General features: G+C 45.2%; 1 protein-coding gene across 2 annotated transcripts in view; it reads left to right on the top strand.

Annotated features, from left to right (window-relative positions):
* Positions 1-20,303: 20,303 nt before the first annotated feature.
* The window catches only part of AHCYL1 (adenosylhomocysteinase like 1), a 41,379-nt gene continuing 40,904 nt past the window's right edge, over positions 20,304-20,778 (top strand). Inside the window, exon 1 of one of the 2 annotated variants that reach the window (XM_052636578.1) lies at positions 20,304-20,481. In XM_052636578.1, coding sequence (XP_052492538.1) covers positions 20,362-20,481 — 120 coding nt within the window. In that variant the 5' untranslated portion in view covers positions 20,304-20,361. The remainder of the gene's footprint in view (positions 20,482-20,778) is intronic. The other variant, XM_052636577.1, reaches the window with a different exon arrangement.

The following is a 20,778-nucleotide window of genomic DNA, read 5'->3' as shown; positions in this document are numbered from 1 at the left end:
ATGTAGTGTAACTGTACATAACTAATTCCTCAATAAAGTTGATAACGAAAAAATAGATCCATGTGACACAAAATTCAAAAGGCACAAAAGGTGTAAAGCTAAGATTGTCCACCTTAGAGGCAGCCACTGGTACCAGTTTCCTTCTAGAGATATTTTTACTTGAGATAAACTGAAAACCTTTACATATCAGTACCTTTAAAAGAAAAATACTCTCTCATTTTTTAATAGTTGTATAGTTGTCCTTTTATGGATGTACCAGAATTTACTGAACCAGTTTTTAATTATTTCCAGTCTATTTATAAAGAAAACAACAATGAGCTTATTAAATTGTTGGGTTAAAAAGTATGCAGTTTTTTTTTTAATTTTAAAGATATTGCTAAACTATCCTCCTTAGAGATTATATAGATATATATTTCCACCAGCAAGGAGAGTGCCTATTTTCTTCACACCTTTCTGGCACAGTATGTAATCAGACTGTTCAATTTGACTGGTGAAAAATATATATCATTTTAACTTTACCTTGTATTTATCTTATTATGAGTGAGGTTAATCTTTTCATTAAAAAAATTTTTTTCTAGTGTCTTTTAACGGAGAAGGCAATGGCAAGCCACTCCAGTACTCTTGCCTGGAGAATCTCATGGACGGAGGAGCTTGGTAGGCTGCAGTCCATAGGGTTGCTACTAGTCGGGACACAACTGAGTGACTTCACTTTCACTTTTCACTTTCATGCATTGGAGAAGGAAATGGCAACCCACTCCAGTGTTCTTGCCTGGAGAGTCCCGGGGACGGCGGAGTCTGGTGGGCTGCCGCCTCTGGGGTCGCGCAGAGTCGGACACGACTGAAGCGACTTAGCAGCAGCAGCAGTGTCTCTTAAAGTCACATTTTTGTGAACGACTTCTTCATATCTGCATACTTTTCTATAGCACTGTTGGCCTTTTCCATATTGTCTTCTAGTAGTTCTTTATATGGGCTTCCCTGGCAGCTCAGATGGTGAAGACTCAGCCTGCAATGCATAGACCCAGGTTCAATCCCTTGTTTGCGTAGATCCTCTGGAGAAGGGAACAGTCACCCACTCTAGTATTCTTGCCTGGAGAATTCCATGATCTTGACTCAGATTCCCTAGGAAACAGGGGCTGAGACAAAGTTCCCATTCTCATGCTTTACTGGGAGTGCAATCCTATGAGAGTGAGAGTGACGGGGGAAATGGAAGTGAGGCGGGAAAGCAAATACAAGGTGGTATAGCATAGAGCTGCCACAGCTGCACGAGGAAACAGTTGCTCAGTTACGAGAATGCTGGGTGGAGGGAAGGTAGAAACAGGGATGGGAAGTTTATTCATATCTGTCATTTCCTCACCCCCTATCTGTAGTCTCTCATAGTTCAACATTTGCTCACAAGGCATCACGGCCCTGAACTTCAGGTTGCATCACCCAGAATAGCTGGTGGGGAAGCCAAGTTCCGTGTCCCATAGCATGATGCTCAACCTGAATCCAAAAGAGGGGGGAATTACATCTTTCAGATCTGGGCACCAACGCAACTGCGGTTCTAGTCCAGGCTTCATCCTGGTGGAGGCCAAGTTAGGCAGTGTGTTGGGGATAAGGTAACAAGGGCAGTGGCCAGACACTTCACTGAGCAAGAAACTGAGGTCCTGCAGGAGCAGGTAGAGCTGAACAATTCTGGAGGGAACTGGAGAAAAACAAAACAAAAATATATATATACATATATGTACACATACACTATAATTTTGTATATTAATGAATATGTAATTCCCTCCAGAATTGTTCGGATCTACCTGTAATATCCAAAAATAATAATTATCTGTATTTTATATTAATAACATATAATTATATATTATATACTATTATATTAAAAGGATATTATATATTGTCCTTTTTGCTAATATTAAGTTTCATATATACCCTCATCCCAGTTTGCTATTTTACTTCGACCATTTACGGTGATTTTTTTTTTTGTCATGTAGAAACGTTTGATTTTCATGTGACTAAATTTATCAGCGCTTTCTATTATCAACAAACAGCTTTAGCTGTTTTGTACTGTAGGATCATGGAAAGGAAGACACAAACTCTCTCATGTTTTCCTCTAGCGCTTCTAGGATCTCAGTTTTCAAAGATTAAATATCTCTGATTCATCTTGATTTTATTTTGGTATATAGGCATAGAATATGGATCAAATTAATTTTTTTCCAAATGGCCAATAGTTGATATAAAAGGATGCCTTTACCATATATTAAATTTCCTTGTTTTTGAATACCTATTATTGACTCTTTTACCTACAGAGTCTGAAGTTCAGTAGATCAAAAAAATGATTCATGAAAGGAGAATCATGCAATTGGACAGCTAGACTTTGTCCTGCATTGTTACTCACTCTAAAAGAGGCAACAGGGGACAAACAGGCAGTTAAAACATAATTAATACTGCATTTTGTAATCCTGTGGTCAATGTTTCATCTCCTTCATTTACCAGATGTTGCTGGCTGTGGAGACATTGCCCCATCTTGACATACTGTGGCTTGAATTATAGCTTCTTCCTCTGGAGAATATCATAAAATGTAAATGCAGTTTGAGATGGCCCTTTTTATCTGGCATGGTCTGTGGAATATCCTGAAAGGTGCTGAAAGTGCCAAAAGACTGGGGTGAATAGGAAAAAGAAGAAAAAAAAAAAACACTGAAGAAACTAGACCTCTGAAACAACCCTTGGCATATAGCATCAACGATACCTTGTGCGCCCCAACGCAATATTAATGTTGAGTTATTTGCAGTCTATCCCTCTGGACTAGACTGTAAGTTTCTTAGGGACATATACTGGATGGAGGCTTGCCTGTGTTTAATCCCAGGGCTAAGCTTAAAGCCTGAAACACAGTAGTTGCTTAAAACATGTTTGGGGAATGAAGGAAATAAAGAGCAGGATAATGAATCAATTCAAACCACCTCCTTTGAAAGCTTTATCTGACACCAACACTACTCCCTTCAACCTGACCTGGATTCCGAGGTCCCAGTATGCCCTTTCACTTAATCATTGATTTCCCGACTTATCCACTTGTCTGTCTTCTCCATGACAGTGTGAACTCTTTTTTATTAATTGAATTATAGTTGATTTACAATATTTTGTTAGTTTCAGGTATACAGCAAAGTGACTCAGATATTTATATATATATAAAATTTTGGATTATTTTATAGATTATTAAGATATTAAATATAGTTCCCTGTGCTATGCAGTCAGTCCTTATTGTTTATTTTATGTATAGTAGTGTGTATCTGTTAAACTCAGACTCCTAATTTATCCCTCTCCCCCTTTTGTAATGGCAGGTTTGCTTTCTATGTCTTGAGTCTATTTCTATTTTGAAAATCAGTTCATTAGTACCATCTTAGATTCCACATGTAAGTGTTATCCTATAGTATTTGCCTTCCTCTGTCTGACTTACTTCACCTAGTATGACAGTCTCTATCAACGTGGTCCATCCATGTTACTGAAGAGTGTGAACTCTTTAGAGACATGGACTCTTCTTCAGTTTCACATCCCTATAGCATCTAGCGAACACTCACCAAACATCTGTGCAATGGATGAATGCATTGCAGTTACAGAGGCAAATTATTAGAGAAGGCCTGCAAGTTATTAGGGGTAGCTCGTGTCTCCAGTTTTCAGGTCTGGAGAAGAGATGTCTTCCCAGAAGAGACAATATGGTTGAGAAGAAAGAGTCTATGCTTCAGAGAAAGAAGACTTAAATTCTGATTCCAACTCTGGCCACATTGGACAAGGTGCTTTTTTGTTCTGAGCTTCAGTTTCCTGCACTGTAAACTAGAAATAATTAGGACTGAAGATAAAGTTTGGAAAGTTCCCCCACAGGGCATGGCATGCAGCAGGCCCACTATAATAGCTGGGCTACTGCTATTGTTATTAATATCTACTATTATTGTTAATAAGTGGTGTAAAGGAAATACAGAGGAAGCTGTTAAACTTAGTTTCAGATAGCTTTGAAGGAGAGAGTTTGGGCATAGCTTGGAGTATGGCAGAGGGGCCTCCAGTTACCATCAAAGACACCTACTCTGTCAGGCACTCCACGTGTGTTATTTCATTAAATCCTTGCAACAAACCTTAACATCAGTGGTATCATCCCAACTGTCAAAGTGAGGAAACTTAATCACAGAGCATTTCCCTGAGTTTCAAAGTCACAGAGCTAATAAGTGATTAAACTTAATACTTATCCTATTCTTAATAATCCAGGAGCTGAGAATGTTCTGGGAATAAAACCTAGATTAGAGAACTCAAGAACCTAGATATTGAGTTAAGCTGGGCTAAGGTCTTAAGTAAGATTACAAGGCTACACATACTTATTTTTTCATTAACCTGAAACTTATCACCCCTACTGTTATTAAAGATGCCTTAGCATTTTTAAATAACTGAGCTTGTGCTGAACCACATGGATTGCATTTGGTGTGGGAAGCTGGTCCTTAGAAAAAAAATCTCTATGTACCTATGCCTTTAGCAGCAGAAAGTTAACAGTGGTTTTAGGAAAGCTGCCTTTTAAGGAACGGCCCTGGGCCTGGCTTATCACATGAAGAGAGAAGTTCATTGGTTTGCATTTCCCGAGCACACATCAGATGTTTGCCTTAGCATACCACACATTCTCAAAGGGCACAGAACATGGAGACTCACCCCAGGCATGGTTGTCACATAGCATCATCTCGCTGCAGCTTCTCTGACCCCCTCTCTGGTGTATCTGCAGTATCTGACCTCATCTTGGTTATATACTGCTCTTCAGCATCAGTTCCCACGCATCGCCTGCCATTGTTGTGCAAGCCTTCTCTCCACCAACCAGATGGTCTTAAATGTGCTCTGACCACCCTCCGCCCAGTTCCCAATAAGTTGCAGAGTGCTTGATAGGTATTCCAAAAATATGCTCTGAACTGAGAGGTTCACTGAACAAGAGGACATGAGCAACGTCTCCTCTTGGCATCAGTTTTATGTGGCATCAGTATTCAGGAGGGGTGGAGGGGGTTGTGGAGCAGGGGTAACTTCTTTAAAACCTCTCTGTTTGTATATATATCTCCCCTACAGAGAGTCCTGCTGAAAATAAACATACCCTCCCCTGTGTGTCTCCACCACAGGCGGGTCATAAGACATGGATAAGAACTGGCTTCTCTAGAGGAGCTTTTCCAAAGGATAGCATCTATTTACTCAGCAAATATTTGCTGAGCAAAATGGGAGGAGGAATGGCATTCCAGGGAGAGGGAACAGTTTGAACAAAGCTAAAGATGAGGGAAAGCCAGGTGTATGTATAGGGTCCAGTGAGCAGAGAAATTCAGACGATAAAATCTGAAAGGCAGGAGGGAACTGATCAAGAAGAGCTTTGAATTCTTGGCAAAAGAGTTTGGGCTTATTTCAACAGGCAAGAGGGAGTCAAAGAAAGATTTTGAGCAAGAGATGGACAGAATCAAAGCAGCTCATTAGGAAAATCAATTTGACAGTAGTGGCTAAAATGAACTGAGATAAAGAATAATTATATAAAGAAGTCAGCAATGATAGAGTACTTACTATGTATCCAGCACCATGCCAGCCCTTTATATACATTGTCTCATTCAATAAAAGTAATAGCGCATTTAAGATTCTGTGCCTGGCATGTGGTGTCTTCCAATCCTCATCATCACCCTGGGAGTTGAGTATTACCACCTCAATTTTACAGATGATGCTTGACCTCAAAGTAAGGATGTTAAGAATATTACGTTCAAGGTCAAAAACAGAGATAGTGGCAAAGCCAGGATTTAGGGTCAGATCGGGTCTGATTTCAAAGCTGACATTTTTTTTTTTTTTTTTGAGCTACAATGCATGCAAGGATCTAGTTCCCCGATTAAGGATCAAATCCGTGGCCCCTGGAGTGGAAGCAAAAGTCTTAACACTGGACCACCAGGAAAGTCTCCTGAAGCTGACTGTTGTGGGAGGGAAATGTTAGGAAATAATTGTAAAAGTCCAAACAAGTGGTGATGAACTGGGGGAGGGGCAGAAGGTAAGGAAAAGCGGAGATGGATGCACAGCTGAATTCTGAATGCATAACAGATGCGACACGGCAACTGACAAGACGATTGGAAAGAAAGAGTAGCCAAAGAGGCCCCAAGGTTTGGAGCACGGGTAACCAACAGAAAGGTGGCACTATAATGAAAATCAAGAAAAGAGCAAATAAAGTAAGTTAAAAGGACTTAAAATATGCTGAAATATGTTGATGGCATTATCAAGTACAGGTATCTTGCAAGGATTTGGGAAAATTACCCTATTCCTTACATGCTATTTCTCATTTATAATTTCTAATTCTTTCCTTTGAAAAAATTCTTTATCATTAAAAATATACGTAATATAAAAGTTACACTTTAACCACTTTAAGAGTCCTTTCTTTTTTAAATTAACATAAATTGACTGCTGGTTTCTGGTCTAGCATGCAAGGAGCTTGGAAGTCATCACTCCATCATAATACCAAGTAAAAATCTGGATAAATTGGAAAATCAACAACTCTTCTTAGATCCATCAGAGAAATGAGGTCCCAGGGCAAACTGCAGATCTCCCCAGATTGGGGAGACAGACTGACAGACACAGAGCATCACTACTTCCCGAAGCAGGAACTTCCGTGAAAACCAGTATTGGGGTAGAACAACCTACACTGTAATTAATTAATTGCTAGACGCTCAGGATGGACAAGTATGAGAGCTTAAAGCTCCAGGAGGTCCAATCAGGGGAGATTGCCCACACTTCTGTGAGTTCTAGCTATAGGAACTCTACTAGGCTCTCATGAGAGCCCTCGTGATTCTGGCAGGGGAAGGGGAAAATGACCATATTGAAATAAGCTAGCAAATTCTTTCTGTTCTTCTTAACAAGGCCTGCTCTCAAGAGGAACTGCTTTATCCAACTTATTGGGCCCAATTTATTGGAGTTTTATCACAGCTTAATCAACCTGGGGGAAGAGAAATACTCGATTCCACCCACTCTAGACATTCTATTCCACCAAAGGGGAGAGAAAACTGAGAATCACATATGTAATTCACAACCCAGGGGCACAGACTCACTAACAGCCCAAGTCCTAGTCATAGGAGTACAGAATGCTTACCCTGCCCCCCACACCTTACCCCACAACGCTAAAGGCCTTTTTACCAGTGTGCCTTTTATCCAGTACATCATGGCAGGCTTTCAACCAATTTTTTTTTTTAAGTTGCAAGGCATGCTAAGAGGCAAAAAACACAGTTTGAAGGGACAGAGCATACATAAAAACCAGATTCAGATATGGCAGGAAAGTTGGAATTATCAGACCAGAAATTTAAAACAACTATGACTAATATGCTAAGTGCTCTAATGGGAAAAGTAGACAACATTCAGTAACAGATGGATAATGTAAGCAGAGAGATGGAAAGTCTAAGATAGAATCAAAAAGAAACGCTAGAGATAAAAAAAAATACAGTAACAGAAATAAAGAATGCCTTTGATGGATTTATTAGTAGACTGGATATGGCTGAGGAAAAAAACCTCTGAGTTTGAGGATATGCCAATAGCAGCTCTCAAACTGAAAAACAAAGAGAAAAAAAATGCTGAAAAAAATGGAACAGAATATCCAAGAACTGTGAGACAACTACAAAAGGAGTAACATTTGTACAATGGGAATCCTAGAAGAAGAAAAGGAGAAAATAACAGGAAATATCTGAAGCAAATCACAGCTGAGAACTTGCCCCGAATTACTGACAGACACCAAACCACGGATCAGGAAGCTCAGAGTACACAGACCAGGATAGATGCCAATAAATAAATAACCCTACACCTAAATATGTTATATCCAAACTGCATAAAATCAGAAAGGAATAGAAAGTCTTGAAAGAAGCCAGAGGAAAACTCCACTACACCTACAGAGGAACAAAAATAAGAATTAATTTGACTTTTCAGAAACCATGCAAACCAAGTGTAGACAGAAAAAAATCAACCTAGAGTTCTATACCTTGTGAACTTATCTTTCAAAAATGAAGGAAAAATAAAAGCCTTCTCAAACAAACAGAAATTGAGGAAATCTGTTGCTGGTAGATCTGACTTGCAAGAAATGCTAATTTCTTCAGAGACAAGGAAAACTCCATCAGTCAGAAACTCAGATCTCCATAGAGAAATGGAGAACATTAAAGAAGAACTAAATGGAAGTAAAATTAAAACTTTTATTTTTCTATTCTTAATTGATCTGATAGACAGCAATTTGTTCAGAGGGAGGAATTAGGAATACTTGTTATTAGAAGATACAGCACTATTTCTGCAGTGGTGTAGTGTTATCTGAAAATGGACTTGGATTAGCTGTAAATGCATATTACAAATTCTAGGGTACATTAAAAAAAGTTTTAAAAGATCTATAATTGGGGACCTCCCTGGTGTCCCAGTGGCTAAGACTCCATGCTCCCAATGCAGGGGGCCTGGGTTAGATCCATGGTCAGGGAACTAGCTCCCACATGCCACAACGAAAAGACTGTGCAGGCCGCAAGGATGACAGATCTCATGTGCCTCAACTGTCACCTGGTGAGCCACATAATTAATACTTGTTTTAAAATATGTATAATTGGCATGCTAAGAAAAGAAAGAAAAATGGAAATATAAAAATGGTTCAATTAAAACTACAAAAGCCAGAAAACAAGTAAAAGAAATAAGAACAAAAAATAAGGGTAATGAGTAGAAAATAGTAACAAATATGGTAGATATTAGTCTAACTATATCCATAATCCAGAGAAGGCAATGGCACCCCACTCCAGTCCTCTTGCCTGGAAAATCCCATGGACAGAGGAGCCTGGTAGGCTGTAGTCCATGGGGTCACGAAGAGTTGGACACTTACTGAGCGACTTCACTTTCACTCTTCACTTTCACTCTTCACTTTCATGCATTGGAGAAGGAAATGGCAACCCACGCCAGTGTTCTTGCCTGGAGAATCCCAGGGACGGCGGAGCCTGGTGGGCTGCCATCTGTGGGGTCGCACAGATTCGGACACGACTGAAACGACTTAGCAGCAGCAGCATATCCATAATCACTTTAAATTGTTAATAATCTACCAAGTAAAAGATACAGATTGTCAGAGTGGATAAAAAACCAAGACCCAGTTACATGTGGTCTATAAGAAACACTTTAGATATATAGGTTCTATATAAATATGATTAAAACTAAAGGGATGGGGAAAGATATACTCTGCTAACAATAATTAACAGAGTAGGAGGGACTTCTTTCACTCAGCATAATGCCTCAGAGATTCATCAAGATTGTTTCTTATATCAATAGTTTCTTTGTTTTTAATCCATTGGATGAACTATAGTTTTTTTTAGTTTTTTTTTTTTAAATCCATTTACTTACTGAAAAACATTTAGATTGTTTCAGTTTTGGCAATTGTGAATAAGGGTGCTATAAATATTCCTGTACAGGTTTTCATAGGAACATAAATTTTCATTTCTTTAGGGTAACCACCTATGAGTGCAATTGCTGGTTCATATGGTAATCTGTGTTTCATTTCAAAAGAATTTGTCCAGTTGTCTTCCAGTACGGCTGCATCATTTTGCATTCATACCAACAATGTGTTGGAACAACATTCCACTGTATGAGAGCACCCATACAATGGACTTGGTATTGTCAGCAAGCACTTGGTATCCGTATTTTTATTTTAGCCATTCTAACATGTGTTGTGCAATTTCATGGAGGTTTTAATATGCATTTTCCTAATGATTAATGATGTTGAACATCATCTCATGTGTTTATTTGCTTTATTTATCCTCTTTAGCAAAATGTTTAAGTCTTTTACTCATTTTATTGGATCATTTGCCTTCTTGTTGTCAAGTAAGAAACATTTGAGAATTCTTTAGATATTTTACACATCTATTGTTGGACATACAATTTGCAAATATTTTCTCCTAGTCTGTATCTTGTCTTTTCATTTTCCTTAATTGCTTCTTTTATAGCAAAAGTTTTTAACTTTGATGAGGTCCACTGTATCCATATTTTCTTTTTGGACCATGCTTTTCTTGTCAAGTCTTAGAGCTCTTTGCCTAACTTCAGGCCATGAAGATTTTCTTCTGTTTTTTATCTGAAAGTTTTGTAGTTTACATTTAAGTTCATGATCCATTCTGAGTTAATTTTTATATAAGGTGTGAAGTCTGCTTTTCCTCATATGGATGTCCAACTGCTACAACACAGTTTGTTGAAAAAAAAGCTATCCTTTCTGCAATGAATTGTCTTTGCACTTTTGTAAAATATCCGTTGACCGTATTTATGTGTTTACTTCCTAAAGTCTCTATTCTGTTTCACTGATCTATGGGTCTCTTCTGTTGCCAGTATCACAGTGTTTTGAATACTGTAGCTATGAAGTAAGTCTCAAAATCAGGCCAAATTTGTATTTCTTTCAAAACTGTTTTAGCTATTCTGGTTCTTTTGCTGTTCTGTATAAATTTTAGAATCAGATTGTGTATCTATCTACCAAAAATCCTCTGAAGTTTTGACTAGAATTTAGTTAAATCTACTTATCAATTTGGAGAGAATTAAATCTATATAGTGAGTCTTCTAATCCCTGAATACGGTATGTTGCTCCACTATTTAACTCTTGCTCAGTTGCTTTCATCAGTGGTTTATCGTTTTTGGCACATAGATCTTATATATGTCTTAAGAGATTGATATGAAAATATTTCATCTTACTTAAGCTATTGTAAATGGTATTGGTTTTAACATTTTTTATTTCCAAATTTTATTTCTAGTATATAGAAATATGACTGATTTTTATGTATTGACCTTGCTTTCTACAATCTTGTTAAACTCACTTATTAGTTCTAGGTGATCTTTGTGTGTGTGTATGCAAATTCTTTGCGAACAGGGACAGTTATATTTCTTCCTTTGCAATTCACATTCCTTTCATATCCTTTCTAAAATCATACCCGGATTTTTAATTCTGTCAAATGCTTTGTGTGCATCAACTGCTATCATCATGCTGCTTCTTCGCTTTGGGTAGTGGGATGGGCTGGTTAATCGAACATTTAATGGGGCAGCATAACCTGATTGAGAAATTAGTTATATCTGGTTTTCTTGGTTGTGGACTCTTTAGAAAAGAATGTGAAGTATTTTTCCCACATCCTCCCAGGACGACAGCTGGGACTTCCAGTCCTGGAGGTCACAGAGGATTAGGGCTAGTTTTCCAACTGGGAAATGGGAGTAGCCTTACCTGTTGGGGGCACTGATTTCTGGTACCTGAGAAGAGGGTGGGGGATCATGAGCATGGCAGAAGTTGAGATCCAGACGGAACACACACAGCCTCCAGCCTCTCAAGATGGGAAAAGCTGATTTGAAGCTGGCCATGATGGGAGGCAGGAAGAAAGACCCCTAAGTGGTCGGCTGTTGGGAGAGGACTCTGTGAGTGGGCGGCCCAGCAGTCGGACTGGAGAAGCAGTGCCCACAGACAGAAAGCATCAGCATTCAACACCAGGTTCAAGGAACAGAGTCACCAAGGCTGTCTCCACTGAACGAGGACCAGCTTCCCCAGTCCTACAAGATCAGGCTCTTGGTGTGCTTGTTTGGGGAATTTTTTTTTTTTTAACCCAGTGAGCCAACAGATGGCTATCACCCTAATATGATACTAAAATTCTCACCAACTGTAATGGTGCTGGGGACCTGATTAAATAAACTTGGAAAAATAAAGAATATTGGCCTTTCTTTCCTATCCAGTCACATGGGGCTATTCATTCTTGGCTTACATGCAACATCATGAGGAACACTTGCTGTTAAGTCATTCGTGTCCAACTTTTTGCGACCCCATGGACTGTAGCCTGCCAGGCTCTTCTGTCCATGAGATTTCTCAGGCAAGAATACTGGAGTTGCCACTTCATTCCTTAGGATATCTTTCCGATCCGGGGATCGAACCTGCCTCTCCTGCTTGGCAGGTGGATTCTTTACTGTTGAGCCACCTTGGAAGCCCAAGTGGCTAAATTTTTGTTTTCATCCTTGCTAAGAGGCGGCAAGCTTGCTGGGTCAGTCAGCTCATGGATTAAGCTCCTTGGACTAAGGGACCTGTACTGGACCAAGACAGATAAGGGTGAGGGAGCCTGGTTCTAGTCCTCACTGTATCACTAATGTATCTTACAGCTCCCAAACAAGTTTCTTCAACCTCTCTGTGCATCCGTGTTCTGGTCTATACAATTCTCAGAACCAACACACGTTTGCCTCTTGGGAGCCCTCAGCCTGCAGCAAGGGGGGACAAACACACTGATAAGCTCGATGACACACGCATGGAAGCTGGGAACATCTCAGTACTCTCCCATGTGCTCCAGTCTAGACTGTGGGCCATGTTCCAGAACATACTCTGAAGTTTCGCACTCCTATGTGTTGGCTCTTGCTGTTCCTTCCATCCAGAATGAATGCCCCTCATTTCTGCCTTTTGAAATCCTACTCAGTCTTCGAGATTCAACAAAAACAACTCTCCTCCACAAGTCTGCATCCACTCCTTACGCAGAAAACCATTTTTCTCCTCCTGCAGGCATCATGTGCCTTTGGCTGTAGTCACGGGGAACAATTTACAAGCTCCCTGAAGGCAAAGGCTGAACCTCATTCATCTCTACATCCCCTACAGGACCCAGCCTAGGATTCTGCAAGTTATGGTGAAGCCAAATGTTTGTAGAACTAAATTTGGGACCTGGGCCTAGGCTTGGATGAAGTTTCAGGCTATTTCAGGCCCTGAAATGGGTGGGGTAGTGAGAGAAAGGCTGGGGATGGGAGATGAAAGTTCTGAGCAGGAACGTGGCCTGGACCTTATTCACTGGAAGGGCCTCTCTGCCCTCCTTCTGTCCCTACCCCGCCTCCCCATGCCTCCTCGCTCAGCCCCTACAGGAGCAGGGAAACACTGTGTACTTGGGACTCTCCTCTATCAGCTTCTTGGGCCCCTGAGGACCCTCGCCCCACCCACACCTTCCCTGGTCTCTGTAAACAGGGCAAAGGCCTTAGCGGGTCTGTAGGAAACGGTTAGGGTCCTATGGAGCCAGGCCAATGTCCACACGCCTGGATTCTGGCTTGGGCCCTGCTCTTCGTCTTGGTCTGAAACGTTGTGTTGACCCTTTGTCCGACTCTGTTTGGAGTGTGGAAGTGACATGAGCTCATGATGGAGGCTGAGAGTCTTTCCTCACTGCTGCAGAATGGGACAAATGCTCAGGGTGGGGATGAGGGAGGTTAACTCTTTTCCTGAGAAGAGGCGAGGCCTTCGTTGGGGAAGGTGGGGCCTCCAACCCCCAAAGGGCTGCCAAGGCAGAGCACCTGTGCATCGTGAAGCAGAAGGGATGTTTTTAACGTCTGGACAGGCAGGCTCAAGGGACAGCCTTGGGAATCCAGGTCTGCCAGAGGGAGGCCCAGGAGGATGAAATGGTTAATGGTTTGTTGAAAAACAGGGAGAGTCCCTCCTCCAGGGGCCCAGCTGGCTGCAAAGCCAGGAGCAGAGGCTCCAAGGGTGATGCAATGGGGCCCGCCCTGCACACCAGAGAGGGTGAGGAAGGCGAGTTCCCACCCAGCAGCAGCCTCCACACAGCAGCTGACCACTTTGTCTCCTCCAGCTCCAACAAACTGGCCACAGGCAGGATCTTTGGGGTGAACGAGGGCAAGACCCTGGCCACTTGAGATTTGGGAAGTTGCAGCTTCCACCTGTCCCACCAGTCTCAGTAGCACCTTTCCAATCAAGGCAGATGCCTCTACTAGCTCCCAGTAGGGTGTCTAATTGACCTGGCAAGGAGCAGGTAGCGGGCAGTGGGTGGGGAGGCGGTACGTGTGACAGGCACAGATAGGCCCTGGTGCGCCTGCTCTCTGCACACTGGCACCTCCACCAGCCCAGTCTCCACTGCCTTGGGAAAGGATATCTGTCAGGGAGACAGTGTTCTAGAAGCTTCTAGAAGACTCAGGGCAACTCCAAGCGTTGGTAAGTCAATCTGAACTCGGGCTGGACTGCTGTCCTCCTCCCCACCCTGGGGTCTGGCAGCATCTCAGAGACATGGAGAAGATGACTTCTACTTCTAGGAAGGACTCTTCAGGGTGGGACAAAGGGAGAGAGTAAAGAGGAGGGCTCCTCTCTCAGAAGGAACCCAGATTTGGAATCCAGATTTGGTGACCAAGGCCTGCTATTGACTCTAAGCCCCATGAGGACAGGAAGTGGGTCTGTCTTGCTGACTTTGGGCTCCCTGGCACCTAGCAGAGTTGGCGATCAATAAATAACTGACTGGCAGAGACATGGGTAGAGGCTGAAGGCCAAAGCCAGTTTCACAATTTCTGGATCCTGCCTTTTTGGTAAACTCCTCACCATAAACACACACACACAGAACAGTACACAAGGCAGCACAAGAACCATCAGAACAGACTCCTTGAACATCGCTTACAATTACCGGGTGACTTCTCAGCCTTAATTTTTATGAGCTTCAGCTCCAGAAACTGAAAAAAGATATATCAGACTCTCTGGTCCAACCTAGAAAAAAGTACCTGTGGAAGTCTGGAGAGGCTGCTAGACACACAGTAGCCAGACCCGGAGCCAAGCTGAGCCAGAGAAGTGACAGCTGCTCTCGGCTGGAGCAGGTCCGGCCCTCCTTTTCAAGGAAGTACAATCCCAGTGTAAACAAGTCCTCAGGATCAGCAGTAACAGTCCTTTTCTGCAGCCAGCAGGTTTCTGTTTATTCCTGTCATTCTGGGAAGCAGGGCACAGAGAGAGTTCCAAATTCTCAACAGTAACTCCATTCCCATCCAGATTTCTAGCCTGGACCCACATCTTAATAACTGACATTTGCACAATACATGCAACTTGTTCAAAGCTCTTTGATATTTATTATTTTGCCGGACTGGGTCATCACAAGCCCTAGATGGAGAGCTATCATCCTGCTTTGCATGAGGAAGCAGAGACCAGGAAAAACACAGGATTCCAGTGGCCAACTTGGTAGTCGAGTCAAGACTGGAGGCCACACCTCCAGTCTGCCTCGATGCCCAGCTTCCCTGCATACCATGCAGCCTCCACATGAGTCAGCCCTCATGAGTTCCAGGCAGTGGACCTCACATGCCCTTACGGCCAAAGTGGGACTTCTCCCAGGCCCTGTTTACAGCCAGGACAATTGACCCCACTGCTTAACATTTTTCCTCCTTCTCTCCAGCAGGACCTGGTGCTGTGACCCTGGCTTGTCGGCTTTGCTTGAAAGCCATTCCCATACTGTTCCTACCCTGACACACACTCTGTTTATATTGCACTGAGTTGGAAAGAACTCTAAGAACAAGAGGATAACGGTTAAGCAAACTCCTATGGCAATATGACGGCACCCTTGGGAAGCACTGACAATGATAAGTATGTAAACAATCTCAGTATGTGGTAATGTGTTTTTGAAATACTATAATTTGACCAAAACGGAATGACATGTACATACCGATCACAGGTATGCAAAAGCGCACTTCTGCAAACTGAGAAGAACTGCAAGTGAACTTAAGGAGAGCTAGAGATTTTCATCTTCATAGGTTTTTCTTTCCTCTAAAGATTATGTTCAAAGTGAGCATAAATAGTAAAATAAATAATACATATGATCATCATAAGCAGAAGAGGAGGAGGAGCCTTTCTCCTTGGCCTTAGTCCTCGGAGAGTCTTCCCAACAGGGCTGGCATTGCAGAGAAGAGCAGGAAGGAGGCGAGAAGAGGGAAACAGGGAATTGAGGGAAGTAGGAGAAAGGCCCACCAAGGGAGCCAGTGCCCAGAGCCACAGAGGTACAGCCTGCAGTCTTGCCCCGGGTGTCCCCGCAGGGCCAGCAGGACAGACCAGCAATCCGAAGCCGTATTCCCAGGGCACCTTTCACATCACTTACTACACCTATGGTGCCTCCCAGGGTTGCACAATCAGGCAGCTCTGGGACAGAAGGAAGACGGCTAAAGTGGGGCCAGTACCACAGGAGGTGAAGGGGCCCTAGGGAGAGCACAGCCCTGCTCTGGAGTATGCCAGGCCAGCAGGGAGCAGGCAGGTGTGAAGGGTGCCACCCTAGGATCGCTGGGGCCTCTGGGATATGCGTGCACTGCACACACATTTAAAACTCAAACGGCTCAAGTTCACTCCTTATCTCAGCAGTCTCTCCACCTGACCTGCTTCTCCTCCTCCTCACGTTCGTCACCACCCACCCACAGCTCACCAGGCTCCGCAGGATCTTGCTCTCACAGCGGCTCTCATTCCACCCAGCCCTGCCCCTATGCCCCACCCACACTGAAATCTTTACAGTTCTCCTAATATGCCAGGATGCCTCAGGGCCCTGCCTTTTCTCAGGCTATTCCTTCAGCCTGAGATACCTTCGCTGGCTTATCCAGCTGCTTATCTGTCAAGAGTCAGCTGGAGCAGCATATTCTGTAAAAAGCCTTTCCTGCTCACCCTCCCATCCTCCAACCACCATCACTCCCAGGTAGGGATCGGCACTTCACTTGTCTCTGTGGTCCCAGCATCTAGTACTGCTCTGAGCACATCTTCAGCAGTCATGGTGTGTGTGTGTCAGCTGCTCAGTAGTGCCTGACACTTTGTGACTCCATGGACTGTAGCCCGTCAGGCTCCTCCGTCCATGGGATTCTCCAAGCAAGAATGCTGGAGTGGGTAGCTATTTCCTTCTCCAGGGAATCTTCCCAACCCAGGGATCGAACCAGGGTCTCCTGCATTGCAGGCAGATTCTTTACCATCTGAGCCACCAGGGAAGCCCAGCATTCACTGTAGATTTTATGAATTAAAAAAAAATGAATGCACATGGAGTGTAATTTAGGGGGGTAGACAGAAGAATGAATTTGAGTAAGCAGTCCCAGCCCACCTGTGGGGGGCCACCATGCTTGCGGTGACAGCATCTCCTAGTTCACCTCTCTCTCCTCAGACTGCTCCTTTCTAGAGCATGGCCCCCCTCTGATTTCTACACCCTTTGGAGGCTACTTCCCTCCCCCACACACAACAAGTGTACCTGTCCTTGGGTCCCTGCTGTCCTCAAACCTGGGGTCCCCATAGCATCTGCCGTGTCTGTGTGGGTGGTGCAGTTCAGGGGAGTAAGCCCTGACTCACCCACCTGACTGAGCATAGAGGCTCAGTGCAGAGAGCTGGGTGGGTAGGCTGGTAGCCAGACCCAGGGCCAGGTTGGGTAGGATGTTTATTTGTTTCATGCATAAGCAGTCACAGCCATGGCCTTGTGGGGCCCTCTGGGGGAGGGAGGAGGGAGCGTGCAACGGCTCTCACCAGTGTCGTGTCATCACACTCTAACTGGGTGAACGCTTTGATCTGCAGCCCATACCTGGCGGGTGGGATGGCAACTGCCCATGTCCTCTGCAGAGGGCTGGTTTCCAGGAATGCCCTTGGTGGCTCTCGCCTGACATGAGCCACCTAGGCCTACTGCCTTTCCACCCGGGCAAGGCGTGCTGGGTCCCCACCTTCAGTGCAAGCACTCTGACTCGCCTCGGCCAGGCTCCCCAGCCTCCCCAGCCTCCCTTTGGGCCGGGCACTCGGGTAAGTGAAGTCACATCTGTTGATCTTCCTGTGGCTCAGACTGCAAAGTTACTGCTTTCTCTAGGTCTGGCCCTGTTGTCACCATAGTCCACAGCAGCAGCAGGCAATTCTGTGAGTCTAGTATCAGAGAAAACCTGTTACTTTGGTTCAGGCAGAATAAAAGAGAGGCTGAACTCCAGTCCCCAGCCAGCTCTCTAGCAGCCCGAACATTAACATGCATGGCAGAGCTGGGGCTGACAGACCAAGCTCTCAGACAACAGGAGTTTTAAAAAATCAAATCCAAAAGACACCTATGCTTTTTTCTTTTTTTTTTTCAAATAAGCTAACCTAAGTCACATGCTTTCCTATTCATGGGATATGGAGTTTTCACCTCTGTTCTAGCTGGCTCTGTCTCTGTTCTCTAAGGAGACAGCTCTGATCCCTGGACGCTGCCAACAGTTTGGGCAAACTCACACGATGAAAGCTACTTCAGGCCATATAGCCAAAGAGTCCTGGGTGGGCAGGCATAGCTCCTGGCCCCAGCTGAGAAATAAGAAAAGTGCCAGTCTGGCATCCTTATGGATCAATCTCGTATTCTGCTCCCCAATCTCTTTGTCCCTTCTGCTACACGAATACTTATGAGAGGGAAGTCTAGGGGCCTGAAAGAGTGGGCATAGGCGGGATTTCCCTGGTGGTCCAGTGGTTAAGACTCTGTGCTTTCACTGTAGGGGGCTTGAGTTTGATTCCTACTCAGGGAACTAAGATCCTACAGGCGGGAGGGGCAGCCGGAAAGAAAAAAATGTATTTACACCATCTGAAACTAACAGAACATTGTAAATCAACTACATTTGAATTTAATTTTTTTTAATTAAAAAGAGTGGGCAGAGGAGAGAACCCTAAAATGAAGATTTGCAGAAGTGCCTCCTTCCAGACACTTCCACAACCTATTTCAAACAGGCAGCCTCAAGGGGCTGGGCAGCTGGAACATGGGATTCTCTGACTAAGACTTCTGAGGCCCCAGAAGCAAGCATTTCACACTCTTCCCAACATTTTGTAAACCAGTGGGGAAAACGTTACTTCAAGCCACAACTTCTTTCTTCAGAGTTGAGCTGCTGGGTCTCTGAGGTGGGAGGAAGAAGGTGGGATGGGAGGAATTTAGGAAAAGGGCCCTGGGAAGTCTTGAACACTCAGCAGAGTGGAGAGGGATCTGGCTTCCCAGTCAATCATAGAGGGAAGGGTGAGGTGGAGGGATGGGAAGGGAGGAACAGGAGGAAGGGGGATGAGACAGGCAATGGACTAGGGAGCTTTGTGGGGTGGTGGGGCTAATGAGAAGTCCCGGGTGACGAGATGGCCAAAATAACTCCTCAGAACATTTCAGAAATGTGACTTCAAATTGTTTGTGATGTGATGTAACCTCTCCCTTGTGGCCCACAAAACTTCATTAAAAGTTCTGCTACATGTTACAGCATTATTTTTGTGGTTGTTTTGGAATAGGGGTGGGAGTTGAAAGGAGAAGGGACTGTTATCCACATTTGAATTGACAAGCAGGAACTAAAGAAACAGCCACAAAGATCAGAATAGTGACTAAAACTTCAGACGAGGCAGAAAACTAGAGCCAGAGGTAACCTTGAAAATTTCTGTCCCCCGAGTAATTCACAGAAATCGGGGAGGGGGGAGCATTGGACTTTCCACAGGACGTGGAAGTTTGAGCCAATGTCATTTGAATGTCAAAGGACAAGCAACCTCAGCTGACACTGCCTCACCAGCTGGACTAAGCCTTTAGAAACAAAAAACGTGTTACACACATCTGTACTATCCAGGGCCTTGGCACAGGGGTAGCACATAGCCAGGCCCATAGAAGCATGTGAATAGTTCATGAATGCCCTGGTGCTGCCCTGGAAGCTGGCAGAGCCAAACGCTTGGGGGTGGGGGGATGGAGGGGCACGTCGACTTCTCTTCCCCTCCCCCACCCCTTTTCCTCTCCCACCCTCTTAACCATCTTTAGCCCTATCCCATCAGCTCCGCGACGTGAAAAACCTGTAAACAAGCAAGGCCCAGCGGAGACGGTGGTGGAGGAGGTCACAAAGTGTTGCGCAGAAACCACACTGCTCTGGTTCTGTTCTGCCCACTCTTACGGTGTCAAAGAGGCAAACGCTGCCTCTTGGGAAGGAGATTCTGGTTCAAAGAGCCTGGCCATGGGGCAGTGAGCTAGTGGGCTACCTAGGGCGCCGGAAGCTTCCTAGGACTGGCTGTAGGCTGTGTTGTGTAAGGCTTTGGTACTCGTTCCCAAGCATCCCTACACCCTTCTGAGGCCTCCCCTGGCATCCCGCAGTCCAAAGGCCCTCCAGCACCGCGGCAACCTTGCGGGAACCGCGGGCTGCTCGCAAGGTAATGGCGCCACCTGGCGGCATACAAGGGTGCGGCTCACCCCTGGAGCTTCCCTTCACCCGCGAACGAGGAAGAAAAGGTGGCTTCAGCGGCCCAGTCCAACGTGGTGACGTCATGACAGAGCGCCGTTCTCCCCGCCTCTCCCCCCGCCCGCTGGGAGCTGCCAGTACTCGACGTGGCGTCACCGCCCTCTACCCTTACTTTGCGTCCGTGTTTGCGTGCGGCGGAGGTGGCGGCGCGGGCCGGTCAGAGCTCCGCGTTGCTGCTTCTGGTGCTCCTGTCGCCGCTGTCGCTGTCCGGCTGTCCTGGACCGCGGAGCAGAGGAGGCGCGGGCCACAGCACCTCAGCACCCGACGCGGCTTGGCGCGGGGCCCGGCGGGAGGGTGGGCGAGCGCGTGTCGGAGGGCGCCGCGCGGGCAGGCGGGCGGGCGCCCGTGAGGGAAGGAGGCGGGGGCGGCGGGTCAGCCGCGGGCCCGGCCGGCCGGGGGATGTCGATGCCTGACGCGATGCCGCTGCCCGGTGTCGGGGAGGAGCTGAAGCAGGCCAAGGAGATTGAGGACGCCGAGAAATACTCCTTCATGGCCACCGTCACCAAGGCGCCCAAGAAGGTGCGGGGGCTCTGGGTGGCGGCGGGGGTCCGGGTGGGGGCCTCGAGGAAGGGGCGCGAGCCATCCCGGGCCCCGGGCTCCAGCTAGTTTGGGACTTAAGGGGCGAGGTTTCAGGGACCCAGGACTACGGAGGTGGTGTGAAGGGTGGAGAGTGAGCGGCCCCAGGCCTATCCCAAGCTGGAAAGGCCGACCCTGACCTCACTTTCCTTTGTCCCTCGGCCCAAGTCCTCCGGGATCTTTTCGAAACCCGGCAGGGCCAGGCCTTAAATTTCCGGCTGGCTTATCCTAGATGAAGGG

This window comes from Budorcas taxicolor, chromosome 3, assembly GCF_023091745.1.
Source record: "Budorcas taxicolor isolate Tak-1 chromosome 3, Takin1.1, whole genome shotgun sequence".
NCBI lineage: Eukaryota > Metazoa > Chordata > Mammalia > Artiodactyla > Bovidae > Budorcas > Budorcas taxicolor.
This window is presented reverse-complemented; position numbering and strand designations above follow the sequence as displayed.